The sequence below is a fragment of the Scyliorhinus torazame genome, chromosome 6 (genome assembly GCF_047496885.1).
Source record: "Scyliorhinus torazame isolate Kashiwa2021f chromosome 6, sScyTor2.1, whole genome shotgun sequence".
Classification (NCBI taxonomy): Eukaryota; Metazoa; Chordata; class Chondrichthyes; order Carcharhiniformes; family Scyliorhinidae; genus Scyliorhinus; species Scyliorhinus torazame.
In genome coordinates this window covers 235716594-235743805 of record NC_092712.1, presented here as the reverse complement: position 1 = coordinate 235743805, position 27212 = coordinate 235716594, and the positions used below count along the sequence as shown (strand labels likewise).

General features: G+C 49.1%; 1 protein-coding gene across 1 annotated transcript in view; it reads left to right on the top strand.

Moving 5' to 3' along the window:
- The first annotated feature begins 7512 nt into the window (after positions 1-7512).
- The window catches only part of ndufs6 (NADH:ubiquinone oxidoreductase subunit S6), a 40080-nt gene continuing 20380 nt past the window's right edge, over positions 7513-27212 (top strand). The window contains exon 1 of the mRNA XM_072509499.1: positions 7513-7770. Coding sequence (XP_072365600.1) covers positions 7528-7770 — 243 coding nt within the window. The 5' untranslated portion in view covers positions 7513-7527. The remainder of the gene's footprint in view (positions 7771-27212) is intronic.

The following is a 27212-nucleotide window of genomic DNA, read 5'->3' as shown; positions in this document are numbered from 1 at the left end:
TAAACATCAGGCATCAAAAACAAACTCCTGTAACGACAAAAGAGAAACTTATTAACATAGTGGCAGAAAACTTTTAGTGAGTCCAATGTTCAAACAGGCTCGTAAGTCCAGCCTTGTAGGTGGGCGACGAATTCGGGTTGACCGTTAGGGTGGCACACCATTCATCACCCGGATTGACACTGTTCACTGGTGGGTCCTGCTTGGAGACATCCGGTTCCTGTCGATGACCACAACACGGAAGGCTTCCTGGTCGTCTGTATCGCCGGTCTGTATATCATCCGGGTATGATTCGGAGGATGGAGGCTGAATGGTCCGCACGTCCCTGCGAGACTGTCGGAATCGGGGAGCATTGGCAGGTTGAGCAGCTCGGCAGCAGGCAGCGTAGTGGCCCATCTTGCCACAGCGGAGGCATTGTCGGTTCTTTGCTGGACATTGCCGCTTTAAATGTGCGGATCCACAGTTGCCGCACGTCGTGACGTCATGGCGTTCGTTGCGCCATTGCGCATGCTCAGTTCAGTCCTGCGTAGAGTGCGCCTGCGCATCACGACCCTCTGCGTCGACGTCTCTTTTGGCACGTACAAGCGCGGGAGGCCGGGAAAAGCGCACGAAATGGCCGCCCGCGTCTGGGCCGCGGGCCGGGAGGAACTCGATGGACTGGACCCGCTCAGCCTCGTAGGAGCCCTGCCGATTCGGCCACGTAGGACCCCTGCCGTGCCGATTCGGCCGCTTGGAATTGGGAGTAGCGGCTGGTCGCATTTTCATGGAGGACGCAGGCTTCGATAGCGGTGGCTAGGGTGAGACTTTTTATATTGAGGAGCCGCTGGCGTAGAGCGCCCGAGGTGACCCCAAAAACTATCTGGTCTCGAATCATGGAATTGGAGGTGGCCTCGTAACCGCAGGACTGCGCAAGGATATGGAGGTGTGTAAGGAAGGATTGAAAAGGCTCATCCTTACCCTGCAGGCGCTGCTGGAAGAGGTACCTCTCGAAACTCTCGTTCACCTCGATGCTGAAGTGCTGCTCGAGTTTGAGAAGGACCGTCTTGTACTTCGTCTTGTCCTCACCTTCCGCGAACACCAGGGAGTTGTAGATGTGGATGGCGTGTTGCCCTGCCGTGGAGAGGAGGAGGGCGATTTTCCTGGTGTCCGAAGCATTCTCCCTTTCTGTGGCTTCTAGGAAGAACTGGAAGCGCTGTTTGAACAACTTCCTGTTAACGCCGAGGTGTCCAGCGATTTGGAGCAGCTGCGGCGGGCTGATTGTGTCCATGGCGCAGGATGGCGGATTCTTGAGGATGCGTAGGTAGGTCTCACAGGTACTGGGTTCCAATCCTGGTACTATGTCGTGTTGGGTGCTCTGCTACACAGACGAACCAACACGGTTGCGGAAGGTACAACTCAGTTTTATTACTAACAGTATTAACATTTGTAAACTGGTTACTGTGGTTCGTTCATAACCCTCTAACCTGTGGACCCAGCCCTAACACTATCTTGGAGAGGCACTCAGCACATGGTGAATGTCTGAGTGGCTTACTGTGAGCTCTGTGCCCTGAGCTGTCTCCTGCTGGAAACAATCGGAAGTGTCGCGCTCCCTGTTTTATAGTGTGTCTGCTCTTGCTTGTGATTGGCTGTGATGTTGCGTGTGTATTGATTGGTCCGTTGATCTGTCCATCAGTGTGTACGTGTGTTTGCACCATGATGTTTCTCTGAATATCATGACACGGGGGTCACTCGATTGTACCAGCTGGTCAAAGCTCGCAATCTGCCCTACTCCGTCGAGGAAGTAAGAACAGTCACCAGGGACTGCCAGGTCTGTGCGGAGTGCAAGCTGCACTTCTACCGGCCGGACCGTACGCGCCTGGTGAAGACTTCCCACCTTACTTTTCACTGTACCTCGGTACACGTGACAATAAACAAATCCAATCCAATCCAATCCATTTGAACGCCTCAGCGTGGATTTCAAAGGGCCCCTCCCCTCCACCGACCGTAACACGTACATTCTCAGTGTGGTCAATGAGTACTCCAGATTCCCCTTCGCTATCCAATGCCCCAATATAACGTCTCAAGGCCCTCAACACCATCTTCGCTCTGTTCGGTTTCCCCACCTACATCCACAGTGACAGAGGATCCTCATTCATGAGCGATGAGCTGCGTCAGTTCCTGCTCAGCAGGGGTATCGCCTCCAGCAGGACGACCAGCTACAACCCCCGGGGAAACGGGCAAGTAGAACGGGAGAATGGGACGGTATGGGGGGCCGTCCAGCTGGCCCTACGGTCCAGGAACCTCCCAGCCTCTCGCTCTACACTCCATCCGGTCACTATTGTGCTCCGCCACTAATACCACACCCCATGAACGTGTTTTTACCTTCCCCAGGAAGTCCACATCCGGGGTGTCGCTCCCGGCTTGGGCTCGCAGCTCCAGGACCTGTCCTTCTCTGTAGGCCCGTCCGACTCCACAAGGCGGACCCCTTGGTGGACAGGGTTCACCTGCTCCACGCCAACCCTCAATATGCCTACGTGGAGTTCCACGACGGCCGCCAAGATACTGTCTCACTCAGGGACCTGGCACCCAACACACTCCCCCACCCATGCACCCCCCCCCCCCACCGCGCAACGAACATTGACCCCACTAGACCAACCCCCCTCCCCCCCCCCCTCCGCACAAGAGGACAAAGAGGATTTTGACACACTCCCGGAGTTCCCCGATGACTGGCCAGCATCAGCACCGCCACCACCGCCATCAGTGCCACCTCCACCACCGCCAGCACCGTCTTCGCCGCCACCGTTACGCCGCTCCCAACGAAGCACCAAAGGATCAGATCGGCTGAACCTTTGACGGACTCTGGACCGTCAACATGTACTTTTCTGTTTTTTCTTCCTTGTTTTCCCCATTCTTAACACTGTACATAATTGCACTATTTGTATGTAGTTTCACATCACCCCCCGCCGGAATAATTTTTAACAGGGGGTAAATGTGGTGAACCACTGTATTATGAGATGTAAGGTAGGACCTGCACTACAGGTTCACCGGGAGCCCATGCCGGCTGGCTCCACCCACTAAGATCTGTATAACTATGCGTGACCTCCATTGCCCTGCCATTTCGCCAGCTGCAGCAGGAGGCCACGCATCTGACTGTAATAAAGCCACAGTTGTACCCAATCTGCGTCTTTGTGCAATTAATTGCGCATCAGCCATGTAAGCATACTGAGGGTTGGCATGTAGGAGCTGGACCCTCTCGACCAGGGTATCAGACGTATGGATCCTCACGTGCTTCCGAAGGAGGACAGGCCCCGGTCAACCAGGACGGAAGCGAGACCCAGGAGGTGGATTTTCTGGGGAAGACAAATAGACGGTCGTGAGGGGTCTCGTTCATGGCTGAGGAGTGACTGAATGGAGTGGAGCACATAGGGGAGGATCTCCTGCCAGCGGGAAACCGGGAGACTTCTAGACCGCAGGGTCAGAAGGACGGCCTTCCATACCGTTGCGTTCTCCCTCTCCATCTGTCCGTTTCCCCGGGGGTTGTAGCTGGTAGTCCTGCTCGAGGCAATGCCCTTATCGAGCAGATACTGACGCAGTTCATCGCTCATAAACGATGAGTCCCGGTCACTGTGGACGAAAGTGTGGAAACCGAACAGGGTGAAGAGACTGTGCAGGGCCTTAATGACAGTGGCCGCGGTCATGTCGGGGCATGGGATGGCAAAGGGGAAACGGGAGTATTTGAGAAAATACACGTTGTGGTCAGTGGAGGGGAGGGCCCTTTGAAATCGACGCTGAGGCGCTCAAAGGGGCGGGATACCTTCACCAGGTGGGCCTTGTCTGGCCGATAGAAGTGCGGCTTGCACTCCGCGCAGACTTGGCAGTCCCTGATCATGGCCCTGACCTCCTCGGTGGAGTAGGGCAGGTTGCGGGCCTTGATGAAGCGGAGAAGCCGGGTGACCCCCGGGTGACAGAGGACATTGTGGATGGCCCAACGTTGGTCATCTTGCGCGCTGGCGCATGTGCCGTGGGATAGGGCACCTGGGGGCTCATTGAGCTTCCCAGAACAATACACAATATCGTAATTATAGGTGGAGAGTTTGATTCTCCACCTCAAGATTTTATCATTCTTGATCTTGCCCCGCTGTGTGTTGTTGAACATAAAGGCTACTGACCGTTGGTCGGTGACGAGGGTGAACCTCCTACCGGCCAGGTAGTGCCTCCAATGCCGCACAGCTTCCACAATGGCTTGAGCTTTCTTTTTGACAGAGGAAATGAAATGAAATGAAAATTGCTTATTGTCACATGTAAGCTTCAAATGAAGTTACTGTGAAAAGCCCCTAGTCACCACATTCCGGCGCCCGAATCTCGGAGGCGTTGAGGGTACGGGAAAAGAAGGCCACAGGCCTGCCTGCCTGGTTAAGGGTAGCGGCCAGGTCGACATCCGACGCGTCACTCTCCACCTGGAAGGGGATGGACTCATCCACCGTGTGCATCGCGGCCTTGGTAATGTCTGCCTTGATGCGGCTGAAGGCCAGGCGGGCCTCAGTCGTCAGGGGAAAGATGGTGGCTTTGATAAATGGGCGGGCTTTGTCCGCATAGTTGGGGACCCACTGTGCATAATATGAGAAGAACCCCAGGCATCTTTTCAGGGCCTTGGGGCAGTGGGAAAGGGGAAGTTGCAGGAGGGGGCGCATGCGGTCGGGATCGGGCCCTAGGACTCCGCTTTCCACGACATAGCCGAGGATGGCTAGTCGGGTTGTGCGGAAAACGCATTTCTCCTTGTTGTAGGTGAGATTGAGGGCTTGGGCGGTTTGGAGGAACTTCTGAAGGTTAGTGGTCCTGCTGATCATGGCCGCAGATGGTGACATTATCCAAGTATGGAAATGTGGCCCGCAGCCCGTACTGGTCAACCAGAATACCGAGACCCCATTGGTGACGCCGAAGGGGACCCTGAGGAAGTGGAAGAGGCGGCCGTCTGCCTCAAAGGCAGTGTAGTGGCGGTCTTCCGGGCAGATCGGAAGCTGGTGGTATGCGGACATCAGATCTACCGTGGAGAACACCCGGTAGTTTGCAATCTGATTAACCATGTCCGCTATGCGGGGAAGGGGGTTTGCATCGAGTTGCGTGTAACGATTTATGGTCTGGCTGTAGTCTACAACCATATGGTTCTTTTCCCCGGTCCTAACGACCACCATTTGGGCTCTCCAGGGGCTATTACTGGCCTCGATGATCCCCTCCCTCAAGAGCCGCTGGACCTCCGACTTGATAAAAGTCCTGTCCTGGGCACTGTACCGCCTGCTCCTGGTGGCGACGGGTTTACAGTCGGAGGTGAGGTTCGCGAAGAGTGGGGGAGGGGCGACCTTAAGGGTCGCGAGGCTACATACGGTGAGAGGGGGTAGGGGTCCGCGGAACTTCAGGGTCAGGCTTCTGAGGTTGCACTGGAAATCCAGTCCTAACAAGAGAGGAGCGCAGAGATGGGAGAGGATGTAGAGTTTAAAATCAGCACACTCGCCGCCCTGTATTGCGAGGTTCGCGACACAGTACCCCCGGATCTGCACTGAATGTCATCCGGAAGCAAGAGCGATTGTTTGGGATGCGGGGGCAATCTGAAGGGAACAGAGCCTTACCATGTCCGGATGGATCAAGCTCTCCGTGCTCCTAGAGTCAAACAGACAGGGCGTTTCGTGCCCATTGACCCGGACGGTCATCATGGAGTTTTTGAGGTGCTTGGGCCGTGATTGGTCGAGAGTGACAGCACCAAGCTGCGGGTAGCCGGCGTGGTCCGTGGTAGCGGGGTCGTCCCAAGATGGTGGCCCCCATCGGTCGCACATGTCGGGCGGCGTTGAAGATGGCGGCCCCCATCGGTCGCACGTGTTGGGTTGTATTCAAGATGGCGGCCAAGATGGCGGCCCCCATGAGTCGCACATGTCGGGTTGGGTTAAAGATGGCGGCCCCCACGGATAGCACGAGGCGGATGAAGCGTCAGAAGGGGGCGTTACCGGCAGGCACGCAGCCACGCTGCGGTGTCTGCGGGCCTGTGAGTCTGTGAGTCAGGCCTGCGATTTTGGAACTTTGGGTCGGGCCAAGCAGACTTTGGCAAAATGTCCTTTCTTGCCGCAGTCGCTGCAGGTCAGGTTCCGAGCTGGGCAACGCTGCTGGTTCTGATTGCAGAAATAACAAGGCTGCCCCCCGGGTTGGGCGGGCAGCCGCGCGGCACAGACATGGGACACCCTCGGGTCGTGTGATGGTCACGCCTCCAGCGCCCACGAGGAAATTGCATGGTCAGAGGGGAAAGCATTTAGGCTCTGGAAGGCTACCTCTAATGAGGTGGATAGTTTTGCCGTCCCTTCTATGTCGAGGGCGCCCTTTTCGAACAGGCGCTGTCTGACATAGTTGGACCGGACTCCAGCCACATAGGTGTCCAGGATGGCGAGTTCCAAGTGCTGCGAGGCTGTGACGTCCTTGTAGTTGCAGTTGAGCGACTACGCTCAGGTCGCGTAGATATTCCTCCAGCGATTCCCCGGGGCGTTGACGACGTGTGGTGAGGAGATGCCGTGCGAACACTTCTTTCACCGGCCTCACGTAATGTCTTTTCAGGATCGCGACCGTGTCTGCGTACGTGGTCGCGTCTTCGATTAGTACAGATTCTGTGGCTCACCCGGGCGTGGAGGAGTCTCAGCTTCTGTACCTCGGTGACGGCGGGCGAGGAGGAGGCGGTGAGGCAGGCCTCAAAGCAGCGGAGCCAGTGTGAAAAGATTCCTTTTGCTTCAGCTGCCTGTGGATCGAGTTCCAGTCGATCAGGTTTGAGGGCGCTTCCATTGCGATATCTTAGCTTATTAAATTGATGCGACCATCAATTCACATGAGACGATTGGTAGAAGTGAACAGTGGTTTTAATAAGCTAGATCTGTGCCTGCCTGCGGCTGCTCTGTACTGAGTGCCGCCTCCAGGCTGCAGATCTATATACCACCCCCAAGGGGGCGGAGCCACAGGCAGAGCCCACAAGGGCATCAACATAATACAATACAATACAGTGGTGAATTGTAGCAGCAATACATTCACCACAGGTACAAGAATAAACCAGATGCTGAGTATACTACAGCAACTTTTACTCCCCAAATCCTGTCCACCATCTAACAGAATACAAGTCAGGAGTGTGATCAATACTCATTGGATAAATGCAGCTCCAGCAACATTCGGAAAAGTTGGTGATGTTCTAATATGATTTAGGAACTATATGTTTATGTGTATGGATACTCCACCACTAACACACAATGGTAGCATTATGCACCAGCTACAAGATGCATTGCAGTAACTCACCAAGGCTCCTTAAACAGCATATTTCAAACATGTGACCTCTACTACCAAGAATAAGGACAGGGGAACAACACCAGTAATACTGTCCCTTCCAAGTCACACAAACTAACTTGGAAATATTACAATTTACGCTGCTTTTGACAGCTGCAGTCACATACCGTGAATGAATAAAACACATTTATCTGCGGTTGTGCAGTATTTGTTTCATCTGAATGTTGGCCAGTTTATCATTGAAACATGCTGCTGTACCTGTTTTACTGTGGTGACTCGGCGGGCGCTAGGACCCAGCGGTATGCAGACTCTGCCTCCCCGCTGAAGGTGACTGTCATGGCGGCCGCCGCAGGGTTGCGCCTTTCGTTGCTGAACAGCAGAGTTGTGCTGCGTTTGGCTGCTCGCCTCAAGCCCCGCTCACTCCCAGGGACCGCTGCTGTCGGCACCACCATCCGCCGGCCTGAGGAGAAAGTGACACACACAGGACAGGTAAAAGAGGAGAGCAGACGGGATAATTGAGGGTGATTTTGGGGGGGGGGTGATTTTGGGGAAGGAGGGGGGTGATTTTGGGGGAGGTGGTGGTGGTGGTGGAGGAGGCGATGATTTTGGAGGGAGGAGGTGGTGAGAGGGGGGTGATGTTTGGGGGGGGGAGGTGGTGGGGGTGATTTTAGGGGGTGGGGTGGTGGGGGGTGATTGGGGGGGAGGAGGCGGGGGTGATTTGGAAGGAGGGGGTGGTGAGAGGGGTGATTTTGGGGGAGGAGGTGGTGGGGGGTGATTTGGGGGGATGAGGTGGTGAGGGGGTGATTTGGGGGGAGGAGGCGGTGGGGGGTTGATTTAGGTAGGGGTGGATGGGATTGGGCGGGGGAAGGAGGTGGTGATGGATAGGATGGGGAGGACGGGTGATGGGGGATTTAGAAGGGAGATAGAGGGGGAGATGATGTGGGGTAGGGGTGGTGATGGCCGCAGGAGGGGGAGATACTCAGGGTCAGGAGGAGAAAAATGGTCGGGGAGGGTGAGTAGATGGGTGGAGGAGGGGTACATGATGGGGCGGTGGAGGACTAATAGTGTGAGGAGGGGAAAGATCTGGAGGGGATGATGGGTCATGGTCGGGTGAAATGTCTGAATGGAGGAGAGAGGGGTGGCACGTTAGCACAGTGGTTAGCACTGATGCTTCACATTGCCAGGGATCTGGGTTTGATTCCCAGCTTGGGTCACTGTCTGCGGAGTCTGCACATTCTCCCCGTGTCTGCGTGGGTTTCCTCCGGGTGCTCCGGTTTCCTCCCACAGTCCAAAAATGTGCAGGTTAGGTGAATTGGCCATGCTAAATTGCCCTTAGTGTCCAAAAGTTAGGTGGGTTTACGGGGATACGGTGGAGCTGTGGGCTTATGTAGGGTGCTCTTTCCAAGGGTCAGTGCAGACTCGATGGGCCAAATGGCCTCCTTTGGCACTGTAAATTCTATGATTCTATTCTATGAGTTGGTGGGGGAAATGAAGGTGTGGAGGAGGTGGAAGCTGATGGTGTGGACAGAGAGGGAAATGTTCATGGGAGGAGGGAGAGATGAGGTGAGGGGGAAGGAGATGTGGGAAAGGGAGAAGGAAGGAGTGGGTAGATGAGGTGTGGGAGTGGAAATGATTGATGGAAGAGTTGGGAGATGGGGAGGGGGATTGGAAGGTAAGAGGATATTGGAGGAGACAGCGGGTGAGCAGTATGAGGGGGGGGCGTGCATGGGAGGCAGTGGGAAGGTTTGAAGGGGTGTGGTTGATAGGTTTTCCATCTTCTCAGTTTTCCCCCTTCTCAGTTTTCTCCCTTCTCAGTTTTCTATTTATGATGGTAACCTGTTACCTTCCTGGCCTAGTGTGTCTCTGTAGTCGCTATTCTGTTCTCTATTGATGTCCACATGCAATCTTCCCAGCTAGATTCACCAACCGACAGTCAACAACAGCATCTAGGAATGCTGAGGGTAGTTAGACTAATTTTGCATCTGTTTCGCCACTATCAATGATGGTGCAGGGCTCAGTTGAACACTTGGGTGTTTTTAAATTCATTTACGGGATGTGGGTGTCGCTGATTAGGCCAGCATTTATTGTCCATCCCTAGTTGCCCTTGACAACTGAGAGGCTTTCTGAACCTTTCAAAGTCAACCACATTGTTGTGGATCTGGAGTCACATGTCGGCCTAACCAGGTAAGGATGGCAGCAGTCCATTCGTCACATGTGGCAATAGTTCATGGTCATCTTTTAATTTTATTGAATTGAAGTTCCACTATCTGGCGTGGTGGGATTCAAACCCAGTTCTCCAGAGCATTACCCTGGGTCACAGAATTACTCGTCTAGCGACAATACCACTGGGACACCACTGCCCCATGCACATAATAGTCCCACATAATAATAATTTGGATGAAAAACACATTAGAGTTTGTATGATTCTTTTTTTTAAGTGGTTTTGATATTTCTATTTCTTATGTCTTTAGTTCTTTTGTCGGCTGCATGTGACATAATTTCCCTACTAGGAGCGATAACCAACTTTTTTCTGGCCATCAAACAAAAATGTCACCCTTAAAGATGTTTAATGGAACAATGCACTTGTGCATTTTGTTGCTACAGTGTGGTTATGGTTTTAAAAACAAATTGCAGAAACACAGTGGTGATAGACAAATCCAAAAAGTACCAGACATTAAGCATCAGTGAGGAGCATGTTTTGGTACAGGTACCCTCTGGTCAACTCAGTAGTTATTTTTCAGGGGCATGCATGTGCTTCATGTGAACTTCTTGGCAGCCTTCCATCTCGTGAGATGATGGTTTATGTCATCATGGTCAGCTCTCTGTTAAACATAACCTTGTGTTGCTCAGGAACCCCACTCTGTCATGGCACGTTTTGCCTTATTTGCTGCAGTTGAGAGGGGTGGGCTGTGAATGTGCACGATTCGCTGGCTTCGTTTTCTCTGAGCTCTTTTGGCCAGCTGGGCTTTTTGTTATTGTTCGCCTCTTCCAGAGACACTCCAGACATTCGGCCTGCAGAGGGCACGGCTGTCAATGCCGTCTCCCAGATTTCAGTGTCAAAATGTTCATCTCTTGCTTGCAGGTAGCCTTGTAGTGGAGGTATGGACATTCAGCATAATGTGACCCAGTGACCAGTTCACTGTTCAGAATGTAATTCGTAGATGGTTATCATCCATACGCTGAATGTGGCTGAACCAGAGCAGACATCATTAGCTTAGCAATGAGTGTGTATGCTGGTGGAATTAGCACATTCCAGGACCGCTGAGTTCATGACCTGTCCTGTCAAGAGAAAGGTAGAAATTGCCCAACTTGCCTTCTGTCTAGTATATATCGTTGAGGTCTCGCTATGTAGCGGAGTTCAGTGAGGATGCAGCCTTAGTAGACTTTGTGTTCTTGCTCAGGTTGTTCCACACTCTTGCTCAGCTTGGACATTACAGTTGCAGCTTTTGCAATACGTGTGTTGATTTCAGCATCAAATGACAGATTGCTGCTGGTTGTGGAGCCTAGATATGTGAAGCCTTAAACAACGTCCAGTTTCTCATTGTCTTGGCTGATTTGTAATTTGGCAACTTCCTGTGCTATAACATTGATCATCCTGATGTTGATAGTCAAACAGAACTCTATACAGGTGTGTACGAGTCTGTTCATTTGCCACTTAAGGCATTCCTTTATATTGAATGTGAGTGTGCCATCATCAGTTCAACACAACTCTAATGCCGACTTAGCACACCTCTGTCTTAGATCTGAGGTGGGCAAAGCTGAACTGCTTTCCATTAGTATGTATGTAGACATCCTCGTATATGAACTAAAGGCATATGATAGCAGCAAAAAAAAGAATATGCCAAGGATTGTTGCTGTCAGAGCATCTGAGGACCAGGATCTCAAACCCAAGATTTAAGGTATGTGAGCAAGACTGTGCATTCCTAGCCAAAATAACTTGTAAAATAAAATAGATCGCTAAAGAAAAATGAGATTCAGTATAAATTCAAATGAGGTCATACCCACCAGCCTGTCTCTGACAGGTGGTCCTTCAAGTTCAGGAATTATTTGCTTTCACTCATGCTTGATTAGTTCTCAGCTGGCTGATATGTTCAATACACAATCTGCAGACTCTGCTACATCTGGGGCAGATGTTGTGTGGAAGGTCAGTTCGATGAGTTGTTTGAGGTTCGTGCCCTCTCGCTGCCACCTTGACTTTGCCTCTGCACGTTCAAGATGATGGCTCTTTCTGTTCGGTGAATTCCATTTTGGTTGGTCACCACGAATCGGTGGAGAGGTTTGACCACTTCAGCAATGTTTTGAGGATATTGTTAAAAGTGTTTCTGTGGAGGTGGGTTTGAGTGACCAGCACCTCAATACTGGGCATGTTGACTTGGGAGAAGACCTTGCTGTTGGACTGCCTTCTTTGTCATTTGATTTGGAGGCTCTTTCAAATACACTGCTGGTGGTGCTTTGAGATGTCTACTGTAGGTCCCAAGTCTTCGAAACATCGATAGGAGTGAAGATATCTCTGCTGCCCAGTGAACCATGATCTTAACATTTATGATGTGCTCCTATCTGCATAACAGCGAAGAGGCTTGTACCAACATAGAAGTGGCTGATGAATTCCTAATCTATCATCAAATCAGCTATGAACTTGTTGTATGGCAGAGCAGGCGCAAAGGACCAAACAGCCTATTCCTGCTCCTATTGTGGTATGTTCTGATTTTCTCTACTCTTTGCAACTTTAACTTGGTGCACAAAATGTCTAGGGTTCTGGTGATTTTGAACCCAGTGTCAATTTGGCTGTATTTATAACACTCAACTCTGAATCAGATCCTTACTGTGGACTTGAGGTCCTGGTCTGGACTGACTTCTACACTGCAGCCACTGAACAAGTGCTGCATTGCCAGAAATGCCATCTTTCACATGAGAGACCCTGCCCACCTACTAAAGTTGATGCAAAATATCCTGTGGGTCTATTTGAAGAGAAGGGTAATCTGGCCAGCATTTCTTCCTCAACTAAAAATAAGTAAGTTAACTGACCATTCATTTGCAATTAATGGGACTTGCTTTGTGAAAATGGACTGTTATATTTACCTATATAATAATAGTCGTACTTCAAGCTGAAACTACAAATGAGGTTAAATTAGTAACAAGTAGTAGCAAGAGGAAAAATAGCAGACTGTAGTTAAATTACAAATCCCTTGTTTCAAAATAATTAAAATTCCATAGTTTTCCAGTTCTCTTCTGTAACTTTGGATAAAAAGCATTCGACTGAACTCTCACCAGCAGTTGTTATAGCAAACGGGGAGGTAGGAAATTATAGAAGGACCTTATCGCTAGCCTCATTATATTCTTCACTTCATTTTAGAAGCAACATTTATATATCAAGTAGAGTTTAAAAAAGACACCCGAACAATTTATAAAGACAGTCAATCAAAAAGCCATAGGCCAATGAAGCTACAGCTTGTCTATATTAAACAGTGGAAGCAGCATGCTCAAATTTCTTGCAGGCCTGCCACACACAGTCGTGAATGGAAGTGAACAATTTAAGCAACTAACCAGAAGTAGAGGCTCCAGAAGTATCCTCATTCTCAATGATGTGGGAGCCTAACACGTCAGTGAAAAAGTCAAATATGAGGCAGTTGCAGCCATCTTCAGCCAGAAGCGCCACATAATGATCCATCTTGGCCCCTTCCTGAGGCCCCGAACATCACGGGCGGCACGGTAGCACAGTGGTTAGCACTGTTGCTTCACAGCCCCAGGGTTCCAGGTTCGATTTCTAGCTTGAGTCACTGTCTGTGCGGAATCTGCACATTCTCCCCGTGTCTGCGTTGGTTTCCTCCCACAGTCCAAAGATGTGCAGGTTAGGTGGATTGGCCATGCTAAATTGCTCTTAGTGTCCAAAAAAGGTTAGGTTGGGTTACAGGGATAGGGTGGAGGTGTGGGCTTAAGTAGGGTGCTCTTTCCAAGGGCCGGTGCAGACTCGATGGACCGAATGGCCTCCTTATGCACTGTAAATTCTATGATTCATAATTCTATGATCACAGACATCAGTCTTCAGCCATAATAAAAACGAAGTGCTGGAAATAAGCAATCTGGCAGTAATTGTGGGGTGAAAAACAGAATTAACGTTTTTGAGTCAAATACGAGTTCCTCAGCTGCCAGATCTGCCCGTTTCCAGCACCTTCTGTTCTTATTTCAGATTTCCAGCTTGCACAGTAATTTGTTTTTATTTCAGTCTTCAGCCAATTTGATTCAGTCACCGACAGCACAGTGGTACTGCTGCCTCACAGCGCCAGGGACCCGGGTTCGATTTCAGCCTTGGGTGATTGTTTGCACGTTCTCCCCGTGTCCACGTGGGTTTCTTAAGGGTGCTCCGGTTTCCTCCCACAGTCCAAAAATGTTCAGGTTAGGTGGATTGACCATGCTAAATTGCCCGTGAGTGTGCAGGTTATGAGATCACAGGGATAGGGCGAGGGGAGTGGGCCTATGTAGGATGCTCTTTCAGAGGGTCAATGTAGATTTGTTGGGCTGAATGGCCTCCTTTTGCACTGTGGGGATTCTACGTTTCTATGATCTTATCAAGAAATGGCTGAAAGCACTGGATACATGCACCTCACCAACAATCTGTCCTGGTCTACCCAGTTTCTTCCCTGCTGTTACCAGACTCCTGAATGACCCTCTTGTGGCCTGAACTGATCTGTTCACACATCTTCTCTATTGAGCCGTACTACACCCCGTATGCTTACCCGATGTCTGTGCCTATGTATTTATATTGTGTATTTATGTATGTCTTATGTTTTTTCATGGATGGAACGATCTCTCTGGACTGTATACAGGACAATACCTTTCATTGTACCTCGGTACACGTGACAATAAATCAAATCTAATCAAAGGCTCTGGGCCTGGTAACATGCCAGCAGTAGTACTGTAAACTTGTGCTCCAAAACCCGTTGCACACTAGTCAAGCTATTCAAGTACTTCTACAACACTGCCATCTACCATACAATGTGGAAAATTGCCTTGTCAGCAAAACTCACATCAAATGAAAGAATTAAAAAACCTCTAAGAATAGGTCAGTGTTGCCCAATATGCTAGCCACATGTGGCTAATTGGGTATCCAGATGTAGATAATTGCATTTCTGAGTAATAATTGGATATCATCAGGATCACCAATATATGTTTTTATTTTCATTCATAGAATATGGATGTCATTGGCAAGTCCAGCATTTATTGCCCATTCCGAATTGACCTTAACTAAATGGCTTTTGGTTCATTTTAGAGGGTAGTTAAGAGGCAATCACATTTGAGGGTCTGGAAGCACATATAGGCCAGACTGGGTAATAATGGCAGATTACCTTCCCAAAAGGATATTCTTTTGATTTGATTTGATTTATTGTCACATGTACGAAGTACAGTGAAAAGTATTTTTCTGCAGCTGAGGGAATGTACACAGTACGTACATAGTAGACAAAAAGAATAATCAACAGAGTACATTAACAAATGGTACATTGACAAACAGTGATTGGTTACAGAGCGGAACAAGGGGCCAAACAAAGCAAATACATGAACAAGAGCATCATCGGGTGTCGTGAATAGTGTCCAAGTGATTTATCTCCCTTCTGTAGTCTGATTCGTCGTTTGAGATGCGGCCCACCACAGTCGTATCATCCGCAAACTTATAGATTGAGTTGGAGTTGAATCTTGCCCCACAGTCATGGGTGTATAGGGAGTACAGTAGGACTGAGTACACATCCTTGCGGGGCCCCGGTGTTGATGACTATTATGGAGGAGGTGCTGTTGCCTATCCTGACAAATTGCAGTCTGTTGGTGAGGAAGTCAAGGAGCCAGCTGCACAGGGAGGGGGTCAAGTCCAAGATTGCAGAGTTTGATTATTAGTCTTGTCGGGATAATGGTTTTGAAGGGGGAGCTGTAGTCTGTGAACAGCTGTCTTACGTAGGTGTCCTTGTTGTTGAGGTGTTAGTGTTGATTGTTGAGCCAGGGAGATAGCATCTGCTGTGGACCGGTTGCGGTGATAGGCAAACTGCAGTGGCTCGAGACCGTCTGGGAGGCTGGCGTGATCCGTCTCATTCTTGCACAATGTTGGGTTTTTATGACAATCTGGTAGTTACATGCTCATCATATTGGTACTAGCTTTTTATTCCAGATTTTTTTTAGTTATCTATATTTCAATTAATCAATGTCACGGTGGAATTTGAACTTGTCTCTCGACCATTATCCAGGCCTCTGGGTTGCTAGGTTAGTTAGATCAGCACAATGCTATTGTTTCCCTATTGTGCTAGGGAATGGAGCACCTTTCCATTTCTGGTGCCTTTTAGGATTGTCAGGTATACAATGTGTTAGATGCAGAGTAAAAACATCTGTGATTTTTGTCACAACAATTCAAGCACAGCTTTATAAAATCAGTACTGCTTTGCTATTACAGTGAGATCACCTTCATTTTTCACACAAGCCATACATATAACTGTTCTAAGTTAGATTGTCAGTTTACATGTTTGCAATGTTGATCCATGCAGCCTGTGACCTGAGAGCACCTCAGCTCATTTCATTGTTGGACCCTTGCTGATTCACTTTTGTTCAAAAATCTGGATTACGTTCAAGCCCAACTCCTAAGGTGGAAAGAACAGTATTGTAGCTCATTGCACAACCCAGTCCCCGAGCCCCCAAACCTAATTAAATTCTAAAATTCCAAATCTGTTACTGCAATGCATCTCATACCCAAAGGCGATGTTTAGTGGAAAAGCCAAGTTTACACAAACAGTGTCCCTTTGGATTTTTAGTCGAATCCTATCGTACTGACAGATTACTTTTAGGGAATAGCAGCACCTGTACATACTTCCAGATACTTTCCTTAATAGGTACACTTGCTGACACAATCTACTTATTTACCGTTTCCAGCTTGCAGTAATTTAATATATATCAGTACATCCTAGCATGTAATGGTCCAAAAGCCTCATTAAGGGCACTGTCCTTCTGTCCACTTCTTTATTCCGCGGTAAGAAATGTCTTGTCAGAATGTGTGAAGAAGTGCAACACTATCTTCATTTCACTTTATTAATTGTATATTCTGCAGACTTGGAATGGTGTGGTACTTCTATTTCTTTGAGCATTTCTGAAATATAATGAGAAATGCTGTTATTGCACTGCCTCTGATATTGAAATATGCTGGTTCGGAACCTCTGCATATTTTAAAACTTCCAGAATGTTTGAGGAGGAAATTAATTTGGAATTGATGTCACCCATAGCCACAAATTTAAATTCTGCATCCACTTTGAAAACATGAATTTAATATAGGCTACCTTTCTGCAAATTTATGGTTAATCAAAATAAATAGGAAAAGTTATTTTGATGTAAGATTCACTAAAATGTTAAAAATTGTTCTTCAAGCTGTGAATGATGTTGGCAAAGCTGTCCCTATTAGTTATCCTCTATTGCCTATCCTAAGGTATCCATCATACTGAACAGTTGCAGTCCTTGTAGTAAAGGTGCCCCCACATTGTGTTATTGAGGAAATTCCAGGATTTTGACCCAGCGATGAAGGAAGAATGTACATCAGAATGGTGTTTACTTAAAGTAGAACTTGAAGACGATGCTTTTCCCATGACATTGTTGCTGCACTTGTCTTTCACAGTGGTAGAAATCAGAGCATATGGAGGTTCTGTTCAATTAGGCTTAGTGAGCTGCTGCAATATGTCCTGTTGATAATACACACACAACCATTGTGTGTTGGCGATTTAAAAAAAAAAGTGGATATTGAATCCAGGGACACACAAAGTGAACTGTTTTGTTCAGAATGGTGAAGAACTTCTTGAGTATTGTATGGCTACTCCCAACAGGAAAAGTGCTAAGTATTCCATCAGCTTTGAGACTTGAGCTTGTAGATGGTTGGGAGGTGAGTAGTGAGCTACAAGTTACAGAATATGAACCTGCTCTGTTACAAAGAACAAAGAAATGTACAGCACAGGAACAGGCCCTTCGACCCTCCAAGCCCGTGCCGACCATACTGCCCGACTAAACTACAATCTTCTACACTTCCTGGGTCCGTATCCTTCTATTCCCATCCTATTCATATATTTGTCAAGATGCCCCTTAAATGTCCCTATCGTCCCTGCTTCCACTACCACCTCCGGTAGCGAGTTCCAGGTACCCACTACCCTCTGCGTAAAAAACTTGCCTCGTACATCTACTCTAAACCTTGCCCCTCTCACCTTAAACCTATGCCCCCTAGTAATTGACCCCTCTACCCTGGGGAAAAGCCTCTGACTATCCACTCTGTCTATGCCCCTCATAATTTTGTATACCTCTATCAGGTCGCCCCTCAACCTCCTTCGTTCCAGTGAGAACAAACCGAGTTTATTCAACCGCTCCTCATAGCTTATGCCCTCCATACCAGGCAACATTCTGGTAAATCTCTTCTGCACCCTCTCTAAAGCCTCCACATCCTTCTGGTAGTGTGGCGACCAGAATTGAACACTATACTCCAAGTGTGGCCTAACTAAGGTTCTATACAGCTGCAACATGACTTGCCAATTCTTATACTCAATGCCCCGGCCAATGAAGGCAAGCATGCCATATGCCTTCTTGACTACCTTCTCCACCTGTGTTGCCCCTTTCAATGACCTGTGGACCTGTACTCCTAGATCTCTTTGACTTTCAATACTCTTGAGGGTTCTACCATTCACTGTATATTCCCTACCTGCATTAGACCTTCCAAAATGCATTACCTCACATTTGTCCGGATTAAACTCCATCTGCCATCTCTCCGCCCAAGTCTCCAGACAATCTAAATCCTGCTGTATCCTCAGACAGTCCTCATCGCTATCCGCAATTCCACCAACCTTTGTGTCGTCTGCAAACTTACTAATCAGACCAGTTACATTTTCCTCCAAATCATTTATATATACTACAAAGAGCAAAGGTCCCAGCACTGATCCCTGTGGAACACCACTGGTCACAGCCCTCCAATTAGAAAAGCATCCCTCCATTGCTACCCTCTGCCTTCTATGGCCTAGCCAGTTCTGTATCCACCTTGCCAGTTCACCCCTGATCCCGTGTGACTTCACCTTTTGTACTAGTCTACCATGAGGGACCTTGTCAAAGGCCTTACTGAAGTCCATATAGACAACATCTACTGCCCTACCTGCATCAATCATCTTAGTGACCTCCTCGAAAAACTCTATCAAGTTAGTGAGACACGACCTCCCCTTCACAAAACCGTGCTGCCTCTCACTAATACGTCCATTTGCTTCCAAATGGGAGTAGATCCTGTCTCGAAGAATTCTCTCCAGTAATTTCCCTACCACTGACGTAAGGCTCACCGGCCTGTAGTTCCCGGGATTATCCTTGCTACCCTTCTTAAACAGAGGAACAACATTGGCTATTCTCCAGTCCTCCGGGACATCCCCTGAAGACAACGAGGATCCAAAGATTTCTGTCAAGGCCTCAGCAATTTCCTCTCCAGCCTCCTTCAGTATTCTGGGGTAGATCCCATCAGGCCCTGGGGACTTATCTACCTTAATATAATCACAGTATTGATGGGTCTGGTCCAGTTAGGTTTCTGGTTAGTAGGATTCCCAGGATATTTGTTTTGTTTATTTATTATCACGTGTTCTGAGGTACAGTGAAAAGTATTGTTTTGCTACAGCTCAGACAGATCATTCTGTATATGAAAAGAAAATGTAAAAACACAATGTAAATTCATAGACACAGGCATCGGGTGAAGCATACAGGAATGTACGCAGTAGAGAAGATGTGTGAAGAGATCAAATCAGTCCATAAGAGGGTCATTTAGGAATCTGGTAAAAGTGGGGAAGAAGCTGTTTTTGAACCTGTTAGTCCGTGTTCTCAGACTTTTGTATCTCCTGCCCGATGGAAGAGTGATAAGCCGGGTGGGAGGGGTCTTTGATTATGCTGCCCGCTTTCCCAAAGCAGCGTGAGGTGTAGACAGAGTCAATGGATGGGAGGCAGGTTTGTGTGATGGACTGGGCAGTGTTCACAATTCTAGTTTCTTACAGTCTTGGGCCGAGCAGTTGCCATACCAGGCTGTGATACAGCCAGATAGGATGCTTTCTATGGTGCTTCTGTAAAAGTTGGTAATGTGGACATGCCGAATTTCCTTAATTTCCTGAGAAAATATAGGCGCTGTTTGTGCTTTCTTGGTCGTAGCGTTAATGTAGATGGACCAGGACACATTGTTGGTGATGTGCACACCTAGGAATTTGAAGCTATCAACCATCTCCACCTTGGCCCCGTTGATGCAGACTTTGCTTCCTGAAGTCAATGACCAGCTCTTTAGTTTTGCTGGCATTGAGGGACAAATTGTTGTCGTTACACTCCTCCATTAGGTTCTCTATCTCCCTCCTGTATTATGACTCATTGATATTCGAGATCCAACCCACTACGGTCGTGTCGTCAGCAAACGTGTAGATGGAGTTGGAGCAGCATTTTGCCATACGATCGTGTGTGTGTAGGGAGTATAGTATAAGGTATTAAGGATTACCGTGGAGGAGGTGTTGTTTATCCTTACTGATTGAGGTCTATGGATATTGATTGTAAATTTGTTAAATGGCGCTGGTCATTGTTTGGCACTTATGTGGCGCACATGTAACCTACCACTTGTTAGCTCAAGCTTAAATGTTATTCAAATACAGCTGTCAGCTGGCATGATTGACTATTATCAGTGGAGTTAAGAATGGAGCCGAATACTCTGGAATCATTAGCATTCAGCACCACTCCTGACTTTATGATCAAGAACAGTTCATTGGTGAAGCAACTGAAGATCTTATGGCTTCACGCAGTTTTCTATTGTCTGGGATTTTGAATATAAATTGCTATACCCCTATGTTTAGAATAGAAACTGCCTATGTAAGGTAGCTTGTTCTGTCATTATACCTTTTTGCTTGTGGTAACACTTCAGTCCAGTTCCATGGCTTGTGCTACAGAGCAAGTTCTTTGCTTAATTCTTGCTTCCCAAATCATCAATGGGTCTTTAACTGTCCATCAATTATACTAAAAAATGCCTCGGCTTTCTAATAACAAAGAACAAAGAAATGTACAGCACAGGAACAGGCCCTTCGGCCCTCCAAGCCCGTGCCGACCATACTGCCCGACTAAACTACAATCTTCTACACTTCCTGGGTCCGTATCCTTCTATTCCCATCCTATTCATATATTTGTCAAGATGCCCCTTGAATGTCCCTATCGTCCCTGCTTCCACTACCTCCTCCGGTATTGAGTTCCAGGCACCCACTACCCTCTGCGTAAAAAACTTGCCTCGTACATCTACTCTAAACCTTGCCCCTCTCACCTTAAACCTATGCCCCCTAGTAATTGACCCCTCTACCCTGGGGAAAAGCCTCTGACTATCCACTCTGTCTATGCCCCTCATAATTTTGTATACCTCTATCAGGTCGCCCCTCAACCTCCTTCGTTCCAGTGAGAACAAACCGAGTTTATTCAATCGCTCCTCATAGCTTATGCCCTCCATACCAGGCAACATTCTGGTAAATCTCTTCTGCACCCTCTCTAAAGCCTCCACATCCTTCTGGTAGTGTGGCGACCAGAATTGAACACTATACTCCAAGTGTGGCCTAACTAAGGTTCTATACAGCTGCAACATGACTTGCCAATTCTTATACTCATGCTGTTGTATTTGTAGATTGTGATGTGATAGATATTCTAGAGTGTTTTATTACTCCGTCCTGACCTGCTGTCCATCCTCCCATATAATTCAAGAACTAAAGATCCCCTGGAACTATTTGAGGAAGAGCAGGGAATTGTCCTGCCAGTCTTCATCCCAACTACCTGTTCCAGCCGCCCCCAAGCAAGGATTGGGAACCTTTTCACTCATTAATTTGCTTTTTGTTCAGCTTTGCTGTGTGCAAATTGGCTACCATGTTTGCTTATGAAATAATGGCTATACTTCAAAAGTGGGACTGTCATTAAATATCGAGTTTATTAAGCAGTGATATCAAACAGTAGCAAGAACAAAATTAGCAGATTTCAGCAACATTATAATCTTTTTTAAAAAAAAATATTTTATTCAAGTTTTTTGGCCAAACATAACAATACGTAGTGTTTCTTTTACACAACAATAAAGCTATATAAATAGCCGTGGCCAGTTTTAAACAAATAAATAAATAATATATATAAACAAAAACAAAAGAGAAACAAAACTAAATGGCAACTGCCTTGTCCAAAATAAATACTCTCCAAAATTACAGTCCAACTGTCCAATATACAATTACATATACCAAATACCTATACATGTACAATAACATCCCTGAGAGTCCGTCTGATTCCTCCTCCTCCCCCCCCCCCCCCCCTGGGTTGCTGCTGTTATCTACTTCTTTTCCATTCCCTCTATCTTTCTGTGAGGTAGTCGACGAACGGTTGCCACCGCCTGGTGAACCCCTGAGCCGAACTCCTTAACACGAACTTAATCCGTTCTAACTTTATGAACCCTGCCATATCGTTTATCCAGGTCTCCACCCCCGGGGGCTTAGCTTCCTTCCACATTAACAATATCCTGCGCCGGGCTACAAGGGACGCAAAGGCCAACACGTCAGCCTCTCTCGCCTCCTGCACTCCCGGCTCTTCTGCAACCCCAAATATAGGCAACCCCCAGCTTGGTTCGACCCGGACCCCCACCACCTTCGAAAGCACATTCGCCGCCCCCACCCAGAACCCCTGTAGTGCCGGGCATGACCAGAACATGTGGGTGTGATTCGCTGGGCCTCTCGAGCATCTCGCACACCTATCCTCTACCCCCAAAAATTTACTAAGCCGTGCTCCAGTCATATGCGCCCTGTGTAGCACCTTAAATTGTATCAGGCTTAGCCTGGCACACGAGGACGATGAGTTTACCCTACGTAGGGCATCCGCCCACAGCCCCCCCCTCAATCTCCTCCCCCAGTTCTTCTTCCCATTTCCCTTTCAGCTCATCTACCATGATCTCCCCCTCGTCCCTCATCTCCCTGTATATGTCCGCTACCTTACCGTCCCCCACCCATGTCTCTGAGATCACTCTATCCTGCACTTCCTGCGTCGGGAGCTGCAGGAATTCCCTCACCTGTTGCCTCACAAGAGCCCTCAATTGCATATACCGAAATGCATTCCCTTGGGGCAACCCATATTTCTCCGTCAGCGCTCCCAAACTCGCAAACGTCCCATCTACAAATAGATCTCTTAATTGTACTTTCCCAGCTCTTTGCCATGCTCCAAACCCCCCATCCATTCTCCCCGGAACGAACCTATGATTGTTTCTTATCGGGGACCGCACCAAAGCTCCCGTCCCTCCCCTATGCCGTCTCCACTGCCCCCAAATTCTCAATGTAGCCACCACCACCGGGCTTGTGGTGTATTTCTTTGGTGAGAACGGCAATGGCGCCGTCACCATTGCTTGCAGGCTAGTCCCCTTGCAGGACGCCCTCTCCATTCTCTTCCACGCCGCTCCCTCCCCTTCTCCCATCCACTTACACGCCATTGAAACATTGGCGGCCCAGTAGTACTCACTTAGGCTCGGTAGTGCCAGCCCCCCCCTGTCCCTACTACGCTGCAAGAATCCCCGCCTCACTCTCGGGGTCTTCCCAGCCCACACAAAACTCATAATGCTCTTCTCAATTCTTTTGAAAAAAGCCTTCGTGATGACCACCGGGAGGCACTGGAACACAAAAAGGAATCTCGGGAGGACCACGATTTTAACCGCCTGCACCCTACCTGCCAATGACAAGGACACCATGTCCCATCTCTTGAAATCCTCCTCCATCTGTTCCACCAACCGTGTTAAATTAAGCCTATGTAATGTACCCCAATTCTTGGCTATCTGGATCCCCAGGTACCGGAAGTCCCTTGTTACCTTCCTCAACGGTAAATCCTCTATCTCTCTGCTCTGCTCCCCCGGGTGCACCACAAATAACTCACTTTTCCCCATGTTCAGTTTATACCCTGAAAAATCCCCAAACTCCCCAAGTATCCGCATTATCTCTGGCATCCCGTCCGCCGGGTCCGCCACATATAGCAACAAATTGTCCGCATATAGAGATACCCGGTGCTCTTCTCCCCCCCCTAAGTACTCCCCTCCACTTCCTGGAACCCCTCAGTGCCATGGCCAGGCGTTCAATTGCCAGTGCAAACAATAACGGGGACAGAGTACATCCCTGCCTCGTCCCTCTATGGAGCCGAAAATAGTCAGACCCCCGTCCATTCGTGACCACGCTCGCCATCGGGGCCCTATGCAGCAACTGTACCCACCTGATATACCCGTCCCCAAAGCCAAATCTCCTCAACACCTCCCACAAATAATCCCACTCCACTCTATCAAATGCTTTCTCGGCATCCATCGCCACCACTATCTCCGCTTCCCCCTCTGGTGGGGGCATCACCATTACCCCTAGCAGCCTCCGTATATTTGTATTTAGCTGTCTCCCCTTCACAAACCCAGTTTGGTCCTCATGGACCACCCCAGGGACACACTCCTCTATCCTCATTGCCATTACCTTGGCCAGGATCTTAGCATCTACATTCAGGAGGGAAATGGGCCTGTATGACCCGCATTGCAGCGGGTCTTTTTCCTTCTTTAGGAGGAGCGATATCGTTGCCTCTGACATAGTCGGGGGCAGCTTCCCCCTTTCCCTCGCCTCATTAAAGGTTCTCATCAGTAGCGGGGCCAGCAAGTCCAAATATTTCTTATAGAATTCAACTGGGAATCCGTCTGGTCCCGGGGCCTTCCCCGCCTGCATGCTTCCAATCCCTTTCACTACTTCCTCCGTCTCAATCTGTGCTCCCAGCCCCACTCTCTCCTGTTCCTCCACCTTAGGAAATTCCAGCTGATCCAGAAAGCACATCATTCTCTCCTTCCCGTCCGGGGCTGCGCTTCATATCATCTTTCATAAAATGCCTTGAACACTCCATTCACTCTCTGCTCCCCGCTCCATCTCCCCCTCCTCATCTCTCACCCCTCCTATCTCCCTCGCTGCTCCCCTTTTCCTCAGTTGGTGGGCCAACAACCTACTCGCCTTCTCCCCATATTCGTACTGTACACCCTGTGCCTTCCTCCATTGTGCCTCTGCCTTACCCGTAGTCAACAAGTCAAACTCTATATGTAGCCTTTGCCTTTCCCTGTATAGTCCCTCCTACGGTGCCTCCGCTTTTTGTCTGTCCACCCTCAGCAGTTCTTTCAACAACCGCTCCCTTTCCCTACCCTCCTGCTTTCCTTTATGTGCCCTAATAGATATCAGCTCCCCTCTAACCACTGCCTTCAGTGCCTCACAGACCACTCCCACCTGTACCTCCCCATTATCATTAATTTCTAAGTACCTTTCAATACACCCCCTCACCCTTAAACACCCCCCCTCATCTACCAATAATCCCATGTCCATTCTCCAGGGTGGAAGCTGTTGTTTTTCTTCCCCTATCTCCAGGTCCACCTAGTGTGGAGCATGATCCGAGATGGCTATAGCCATGTACTCCGTCCCCGTCACCTTTGGGATCAGTGCCCTTCCCAAAACAAAAAAACTATTCATGAAAATACTTTATGTACATAGGAGAAAAATGAAAACTCCTTACTCCTAGGTCTACTAAATCTCCAGGGATCTACTCCTCCCATCTGCACCATAAAATCATTAAGCACCCTAGCTGCAGCCGGCCTCCTTCCGGTCCTGGACCTCGATCTGTCCAGCCCTGGGTCCAGCACCGTATTAAAGTCTCCACCCATTACCAACTTTCCCGCCTCTAGGTCCGGGATGCGTCCTAACATACGCCTCATAAAATTGGCATCATCCCAGTTCGGGGCATACACGTTCACCAATACCACCGCCTCCCCTTGCAGTTTGCCACTCACCATCACGTATCTGCCCCCACTATCTGCCACTATAGTCTTTACCTCAAACATTACCCGCTTCCCCACTAGTATGGCCACCCCCTTGTTTTTTGCATCCAGCCCCGAATGAAACACCTGCCCCACCCATCCTTTGCGAAGTCTAACCCGTTCTGTCAGCTTCAGATGCGTCTCCTGAAGCATAACCACATCTGCCTTAAGTTTCTTTAGGTGTGCGAGTACCCGTGCCCTCTTAATCGGCCCGTTCAGCCCTCTCACATTCCACGTGATCAACCGGGTTGGGGGGCTCTTTACCCCCCCCCTTGACGACTAGCCATTTCCTTTTTCAATCCAGCTCCTCACCCGGTTCCCACGTAGCTGTATCCCCCCCAGGCGGCGCCCCCCCGCCCCGACCCCCCCCTCCCATACCAGCTCCACCTTCTCCCCAGCAGCAGCAACCCAGTTAACCCCCCCCCCCCCCCCCCCCGCTAGATCCCAAGCTAGCGTAATTGCACCCCCCATGTTGCTCCCAGAAGTCAGCAAACTTCGGCCGACCTCGGCTTCCCCCCGTGACCTCGGCTCACACTGTGCGAGGCCCCCTCCTTCCTGCTTCCCTGTTCCCGCCATGATTACCATAGCGCGGGAACAAAGCCCGCGCTTCCCCTTTTGGCCCTGCCCCCAATGGCCGGCGCCCACAGCTCCTCATCCTTCCTCCCCCCCTCCCCCACGACATGGGGAAGAGAGAGAAGTTACAGGGTCGCAGGTTTAACAATCTGGGAAGTCTTCTCTTCCCCCTTTCCCCCCCTTCATCCCACAAATTCACCCCCCGCTTTTGTCCCAAACGTTCTTTTTCTTCTGGCCCGCTCACTCCAGCTTCTCCTCGACAATAAATGTCCACGCTTCGTCTGCCGTTTCAAAATAGTGGTGTTTCCCTCGATGTGTGACCCACAGTCTCGCCGGCTGCAGCATTCCGAATTTGACCTTCCTTTTCTGCAACACCGCCTTGGCCCGATTAAAGCTTGCCCTCCTTCTCGCCACCTCCGCGCTCCAATCTTGATACACGCGGATCACCACATTTTCCCACCTACTGTTCCGAGTTTTCTTGGCCCATCTGAGGACCATCTCTCTGTCCTTGTATCGGAGAAATCTCACAACTATTGCTCGAGGAGTTTCTCCAGCCCTCGGTCTTCGCGCCATAACTCGATAGGCTCCTTCCACCTCCAGCGGACCCGTCGGGGCCTCCGATCCCATTAACGAATGCAGCATCGTGCTCACATATGCCCTGACGTCTGCCCCCTCTGCACCTTCGGGAAGACCAAGAATCCTTAAGTTCTTCCTCCTCGCATTGTTCTCCAGCACCTCCAGCCTTTCCACACATCTTTTGTGTTGTGCCTCGTGGATCTCCGTTTTCACCACCAGGCCCTGTATGTCGTCCTCATTCTCAGCAGCCTTTGCCTTCACGACCCGAGGCTCCTGTTCCTGGGTCTTTTGCTCCTCCTTTAGCCCCTCAATCGCTTGTAATATCGGGGCCAACAGCTCCTTCTTCATCTCCTTTTTGAGTTCATCTACGCAACGCCGCAGGAACTCTTGTTGGTCAGGGCCCCATATTAAACTGCCTTCTTCCGACGCCATCTTCCTGGCCGCTGCTCTTGAGGATCCACCGCAATCCGGCTACTTTCCTCTCTTTTTTCCATCCGTGTCCAGGGGGGATTCCCTTCTGGATTACCGCACAGTGTTATTTGCCGTTAAAATTGCTGATGGGGCTCCTATTAAGAGCCCAAAAGTCCGTTCCACCGGGAGCTGCCGAAACGTGCGACTTAGCTGGTCATCGCCGCACCCGGAAGTCCAACATTATAATCTTTTACTTCACTTGTTTCAAAACAAAAGCTCCATGGACTTAAAGTTATCTTCTCTAACTTTAGACAGTTAAGTCCCTGTTGAAAAGCATTATGTGGGGCTGAACTCCCATCCACTTCTGGCATGTATGCCTTAACTAATTTATCTGCTCAATATAATTGAATTGTGGCATTTCATTACTTGTTGCCCTTTTTTCTGAAAATCTGCGTTTGTCCTAGTGGTGCTTATGAACTCAAGCCCAGTGACAACCAAT